General features: G+C 37.4%; 1 protein-coding gene across 2 annotated transcripts in view; it reads left to right on the forward strand.

The window, feature by feature from the left end:
* The window catches only part of DPP10 (dipeptidyl-peptidase 10 (non-functional)), an 814,904-nt gene that overhangs the window by 176,473 nt on the left and 630,977 nt on the right, over positions 1 to 7,454 (forward strand). For both annotated transcript variants that reach the window (XM_010860773.1, XM_010860774.1), the window contains exon 2: positions 4,580 to 4,694. In XM_010860773.1, the coding sequence (XP_010859075.1) occupies positions 4,580 to 4,694 (115 nt within the window). The remainder of the gene's footprint in view (positions 1 to 4,579; positions 4,695 to 7,454) is intronic.

Raw genomic sequence — 7,454 nt, forward strand, 5'->3', positions numbered from 1 at the left:
AGGCTTTAAGCCAACTTTTTCACTCTCCTCTTTCACTTTCATCAAGAGGCTCTTTAGTTCTTCTTCACTTTCTGCCATAAGGGTGGTGTCATCTGCATTTCTGAGGTTATTGATATTTCTCCCAGCAATCTAGATTCCAGCTTGTGCTTCTTCCAGCCCAGCATTTGTCATGATGTACTCTACATATAAGTTAAATAAGCAGGGTGACAATACACAGCCTTGATGTACTCCTTTTCCTATTTGGAACCAGTCTGTTGTTCCATGTCCAGTTCTAACTGTTGCTTCCTGACCTGCATATAGGTTTCTCAAGAGGCAGGTCAGGTGGTCTGGTATTCCCATCTCTTTCAGAATTGTCCACAGTTTATTGTGATCCATGCAGTCAAAGGCTTTGGCATAGTCAATAAAGCAGAAATAGATGTTTTTCTGGAACTCTCTTGCTTTTTTGATGATCAAGCAGATGTTGGCAATTTGATCTCTCGTTCCTCTGCCTTTTCTAAAACCAGCTGGAACATCTGGAAGTCCATGGTTCATGCACTGCTGAAGCCTGGCTTGGAGAATTTTGAGCATTAGTTCACTAGTGTATGAGATGAGTGCAATTGTGTGGTAGTTTGAACATTCTTTGGCATTGCCTTTCTTTGGGATTAGGATGAAAACTGACCTTTTTTCAATCCTGTGGCCACTGCTGAGTTTTCCAAATCTGCTGGCATATTGAGTACAGCACCTGCACAGCATCATCTTGGCTTTAGACAATTATTATTCTAGACTGTCACATTTGCACTTAATTTTTTAGATAACATAAAAACATTCAAAGGCTTTGTGGAATAAAGTGATGTAAATGAAACCAAGATTGAGAAATATTATAATGGTAATGAATTTAAGATGAATGAAAAGAGGGAATGAGAGTAAGAGTTCATTAAGTCTGCTTTCCTAAGCAGGGACTTGAAGATGCCTTAGGTAGTGATGGGTCATTTTTAGAGGAGCCTGACATTCTTATGTGTATCTCTTTATGAACACCAGATAAATATTTTTTACTCAAGTATGTTTTACAATTTTTAAAATGGTATATATTTTTTTACTATGCCATTAGGGAAAATATGAATTTATTTGAAAGCATTACAAAATTCAGAAAAGTGTTTATAAAACTGTGAATTTGTCAAATATGTAGAGGCTCAAATTATTCCTTGATTTATTGGTTTATGGACTGTTCAAGAAATATTTACTTCTAGAACAGCATATTATTGGGTGAGCAGGGTTTCTGAACTTAGACTTTTATGGGTTGGAACTTGAGATATTCTACTCATTAAGAGTGAATGTAATTGTTATTGATCTCTCTAAATCTCATTTTTTGATGTGCAAATTTGTCAAAATAATAGTACCTTTACTTATTTATTGTGAGGATTTTATGAGATTGTGATTATAAAGTGTCTAGTACAGTACCCAAACACATAAGATATCTATTATTGCTGTTAGACAGTGTTTGGTAGACATTATAGTAATATCATGTTCAAAAACCAAAAAACTCACTCTGAAGTCATTTTTCTGGTTATATACCTTCAGTTTCAGTGAGTGAATCAAAATCAGAATCAGTAGATATAAAATTATAATTTCCTCTTGATTCTTTTGAAAGTGAAAGTGAAGTCGCTCAGTCGTGTCTGACTGTTTGCAACCCCATGGGCTGTAGCCTACCGGGCTCCTCTATCCACGGGATTTTCCAGGCAAGAGTAATGGAATGGGTTGCCATTTCCTTCTCAAGATTCCTTTATTGGACTGAACAGTCGGTTATAATTGCTTACAGTTACTCTTTTTCCCTTTTCCTACACATCCCCTTGAGTTAATAAATGTGGCAGTGCTTGTGATTGTTGGCCAAGATACTGACTTCTTATTGTTTGTTGCCCCTTTTTTCATTGTCTTAGTTCTTGAGATGAGTATTTCACAACTTTTTGCCCATCTTAGCCTTCTTTTCAGGGCTTCCCAGGTGGTGCTAGTGGAAAGAACTTACTTGCCAATGCAGGAGAAGTAAGAGATGTGGGCTTGATCCCTGAGTTGGGTAGATCCCATGGAGGAGAGTATGACAACCCACTCCAGTATTCTTGCCTGGAGATCCCATGGACAGAGAGCCTGGTGGGCTACAGTCCATAGAGTTGCAAAGAGTCAGGGTCTGAAGTGACTTAGCATGCATACACGCACAGGGTTCTATTAATACATAGAGCATTGCATCTCTGATCTGTCACTCTTACTTCAGAGTAGTCTTACCTGACTTGTGCATGTGAGCTCGGTTGTGACTGACTCCTTGTAACCTCATGGACTGTGTAGCCCATCAGGCTTCTCTGTCCAGGCAAGAATACTGGGGTAGATTGAACCTGTCTCTCCTGCACTGTCAGATGGATTCTTAACAACTAAGCCACCTGGGAAGCCCTGTGAGTAGTCTTAAGTAGAACCTTCATATGGAAAATAACTGTTCATCACATCGCACAGATTCTAACAAAGAAATTGACCTATCAACCTTCAGTCACATTGCATTCTAGAAAAGTGTTTCTGGTCTGGGACAACTATTACTTGTCTTTTTTTAAATTTATTTTTGGTTGTTCTGGGTCTTTCTTTGCTGCTGCACAGGTTTCTCTCTAGTTGTGGTGAGCGGGGACTGCTCTGTAGTTGTAATGCACAGGCTTCTCATTGCTGTGCCTTCTCTTGTTGTGGAGCATGGGCTCTAGAGCACAGACTCAGTAGTGGTGCCACACCAATTTAGTTGCTCCGTGGTATGTGGGACCTTCTCGGACCAGGGATCAAACCCGTGTGTCCTCCATTGGCAAGCAGATTCTTTACCACTGAGCAACCTGGGAAACTGTATTGTTTGTCTTGATGTTGCTGCTGCTGCTGCTGCTGCTATGTTGCTTTAGTTGTGTCTGACTCTGTGCAACCCCATAGATGGCCTCCCACCAGGCTCCCCCATCCCTGGGATTCTCCAGGCAAGAACACTGGAGTGGGTTGTCATTTCCTTCTCCAATGCATGAAAGTGAAAAGTGAAAGTGAAGTCGCTCAGTCGTGTCCATCTCTTAGTGACCCCATGGACTGCAGCCCACCAGGCTCCTCTGCCCATGGGATTTTCCAGGCAAGAGTGCTGGAGTGGGGTGCCATTGCCTTCTCTGCTTAATGTTGTTACTTTAATGCTAATGATTTGATAATCTACTGTCTCAACTTATATGGAATAAGTTTATAAATGGAAATTCTAACCAAAATGCAGGAAGGGTAGAGGTATTGAACAGTAAGCATTAATAAGCATGAACAAGAGGTGTGGCATGAACCATTTTAGAAAAAGGAGTGAGATTGACTTCTGCTGGATTTGGTTCATCAGAATGAAAGATAAACCTAAATGTACTGATCTGAGAAGGGGTAAACATTAAGAAAACACCCTCTATGCATGGTTTATTCTAGCATTTATTTAGGACCTAGTTTTTAAGTCCAAAGAGTTTATGGCAGAATTGAGTGCCACTGTCACTATGTGAAAATTGGCTTTAGTGCTTTAAACTGTGAGTCACAATAACCCATTTATAGTTTATCAAATGTTTATATCATATTTTACTTATCTTTTTTAAAGAAAGACTGGGGCTTCTTGGATGATTTGTGTATACACTGTGAACTGGAAACCTTTATGTTTTGTTTCATTTGTCCCCAAATCATTTGACTATTTTTCAATAAAGAAGGTTTTATTGGGAATGGAGTAAAAGAAATTGGGAATTGGGGTAGGGAGAAAGAAACAAGAAACTTAGTGTTTTATAAACTTTATTGTAAAGAAAATCTGGCATGTATTTCAAATCAGGGTAGTCTATGCTTTACTTTGGTGAATGATGCTCATATATTTCTAGTCAACAGAATGGAACACAGATCTGAAAATTGTAAAGTTTTACTATGCATATAGTAAAAGATGCTCAAGTTTCTCCTTCTCTGTCAGTCATACCTTCTTGCCAATATTATGCGTGCTGCCCAGGGAGAAGATGTTGTTATCTATTGCTATGGAAGCAATTGTTTAATTTAGTTACTACATCCTCTTGATTTTTATGAGTAGTGGTAAAAGAGGACTTTTTATATTGACTAATGTGCACCGGTCTGCATTGAGGGGGGATTTTGAATTATTTTCCCATCACTAATCTTTTTTTTACCCCTTTACCAGTTAAAAAAGTAGTCTATAGTGCTTTAGGAATATTAATATTTAAATCCTCATTGTAGGGTCCATTGTAGCAAGAAAAATGTAAATGGGCACACTTTATTTCCATATTATTTTGCAGAGTATTTTGGCAATCATTCTAGTGTTTATAGTCAATGTATTTTAATGCCATCCACATTTTGGACAGCAGGCATAAAGCTCTGCTGGTTTATCTCTTGGAGAAGTAAGATTGCCCCTCATAAGATAGCCATTTATAATACATGCACCTTTGAATAATTAAATGAGCCACTGAAGAGGAAAAGGATTCTAATCAGTTTTCAAACTGTGATTCTTCCATGCACTGAATCATTCCTTTATGAATACATTTCTCTTGAAACATGTGTAATTATGAAACTTCTTTTTTTTCTCTCTCTGTAGGAACTGGGAAGTAACAGCCCTCCACAGAGAAACTGGAAGGGAATTGCTATTGCCCTGCTGGTGATTTTAGTTGTATGCTCACTCATCACTATGTCAGTCATCCTCTTAACCCCAGGTAATCTGTCTTTATTACTCTCTTATGGTGGTATTGTGGATGATAATTTCACATTGAAATATCTAAAGAGGATAATCTTATATGGTATCTTAGGACACATTAACATTGGTTGGAATAAAAAAATGCATAACCAGACATTTTGCAAATGGCACAGTCATTTTGTGGTTTAAATATCATGCAAGATATTTTGGGGACATTGGAATATAAAATATATATGTGTGTGTGTGTATATATATATATATATATATGGAATGCTAAGGAGATCTTTGGTCTCTATTGCTACTGAGAGACTTATTATGATTGTTACTTTAATAAATATGGAGCATATTTGACTTTTATTGCAAATGGAGATGAGGGAGTAGAGTCTGGAAGTTTCCATATGTAGGAGATAGCTCAACTGTATTGATGGTGGGAAGGGAGGATGTGATGGACAAAGAGATTTAGATCAAAAGAAAATGAGCTAAGCCTCTGAGTATGATACCTCAAATTTCTTCCTCTCTTCTTTCTCTGTTGTTTTTACATTCCTAGTTTCTGTCTAAAGATACTCTCCAAGCTGCTCTTGCATTACTCTTTAAATTTTGTTCTTTATATTAAATGGTTGAATTCTATTATGTAAATTATCAGTATGTTTAATTCTTCACTGGTATTTATTTCAGTACTTGGAATTTTACTGCTCTTTGGTAGGTGCTATTACAGAAGGCAGAGAAAGGCTGCTCACATTTTAAACTCACAAACTGCCTTCCAGGAACAAAAAATTTTGTCATGGTGCTACAACCCATCCAACTAGCTTGCTCAAAGACTGGTCACTGTATAAGGCTCAGCATTATAAAAAATAATCATTTCTTATACCTATAACTAGTCCAAAAATAGATAAAGCTAGTCCAAATTATGCAGTTACAGCCTGTTGTTAAAGACTATGTATTTATAACTTCACTTCCTGTCCCAGTTTTGTTATTTACAAACCCTTTAAAAATGTTGAATTTATCTCCTCATGTACAATATTTGATTAACAAAATGACCTCTTTCACAGGTTCATTTAGTCAACTAATTATTGTGGCTAATTATACAAATTGCAGTATCCATTGTTCCAAATATATAGATTTCCAAAAATTTAGTTCATAGTTGTTATTTAACATATGAAGAGCTGGAGAAAGAATTTGAGGGAATCAGGAAAGAGGAAAGAGGAGGGAAAGAGAATTTTAAACAAAGATAGAAAAAGCATTCCTGATAAGAACTGGTTTATCTATCATTCTCCTTAGGAATTTTCTCTTACAGCCTCATTTGTGCATCTGCAAGACAGTGTAATGAATGGTGTGATGGCTATGAGTTGTTGCCAGTTGCCAAGAATCTTTGTTAAAGGAAAATGAGCTTATGTTTGGTGCAGTGTTTCACTTAAACATAGAAATTTTGACATAATTATTAAAAACTGAATGACATGCCTTAACTGCTTCTATTGGTGACTGTTAACCAAATGGAAGAAATTAGTTTCATAAAATGCCTCTGTGTTTCTCCTTAATTTTTTTCTGTCTGAGTCTAGTATCCTTTTCCTAGTTGTTGACTCTTTGAGGCCACAGTGATACTTTGGTGTCTTTGGGATATTGGTATAACAAAGACCTATAGGGTTGGTTACTCACTCTGCAAAACCCTTCCCAACTTGCCCCAGTAATAAAAATACAGGATGGTTGCATTTATTTTGTCATGCACTTATTCATTTATTAAAGCAAGAGTTTACATAAGATACACTTTGGTTTGAATTCTGGATCTAACAGAACTAGTTTTGTGAAATTGGCTAATAGTTAAACATTATATCTACTACTGTGGGCAGGAATCCCTCAGAAGAAATGGAGTAGCCATGATGGTCAACAAAAGAGTCCGAAATGCAGTACTTGGATGCAATCTCAAAAACGACAGAATGATCTCTGTTCATTTCCAAGGCAAACCATTCAATATCACAGTAATCCAAGTCTATGCCCCAACCAGTAACGCTGAAGAAGCTGAAGTTGAATGGTTCTATGAAGACCTACAAGACCTCTTAGAACTAACACCCAAAAAGATGTCCTTTTTATTATAGGGGACTGGAATGCAAAAGTAGGAAGTCAAGAAACACCTGGAGTAACAGGCAACTTTGGCCTTGGAATATGGAATGAAGCAAGGCAAAGACTAATAGAGTTTTGCCAAGAAAATGCCCTGGTCATAATAAACACCCACTTCCAACAACACAAGAGAAGACTCTATACATGGACATCACCAGATGGTCAACACCGAAAATAGATTGATTATATTCTTTGCAGCCAAAGATGGAGAAGCTCTATATAGTCAGCAAAAACAAGACCAGGAGCTGACTGTGGCTCAGACCATGAACTCCTTATTGCCAAATTCAGACTTAAATTGAAGAAAGTAGGGAAAACCACTAGACCATTCAGGTATGACCTAAATCAAATCCCTTATGATTATACAGTGAAAGTGAGAAATAGATTTAAGGGACTAGATCTGATAGATACAGTGCCTGATGAACTATGGAATGAGGTTCGTGACATTGTACAGGAGACAGGGATCAAGGCCATCCCCATGGAAAAGAAATGCAAAAAAGGAAAATGGCTGTCTGGGGAGGCCTTACAAATAGCTGTGAAAAGAAGAGAAGCAAAAAGCAAAGGAGAAAAGGAAAGATATAAGCATCTGAATGCAGAGTTCCAAAGACTAGCAAGAAGAGATAAGAAAGCCTTCTTCAGCAATCGATGCAATGAAATAGAAGAAAACAAC

This window comes from Bison bison, unplaced genomic scaffold, assembly GCF_000754665.1.
Source record: "Bison bison bison isolate TAMUID 2011002044 unplaced genomic scaffold, Bison_UMD1.0 scf7180017864471, whole genome shotgun sequence".
Lineage (NCBI taxonomy): Eukaryota > Metazoa > Chordata > Mammalia > Artiodactyla > Bovidae > Bison > Bison bison.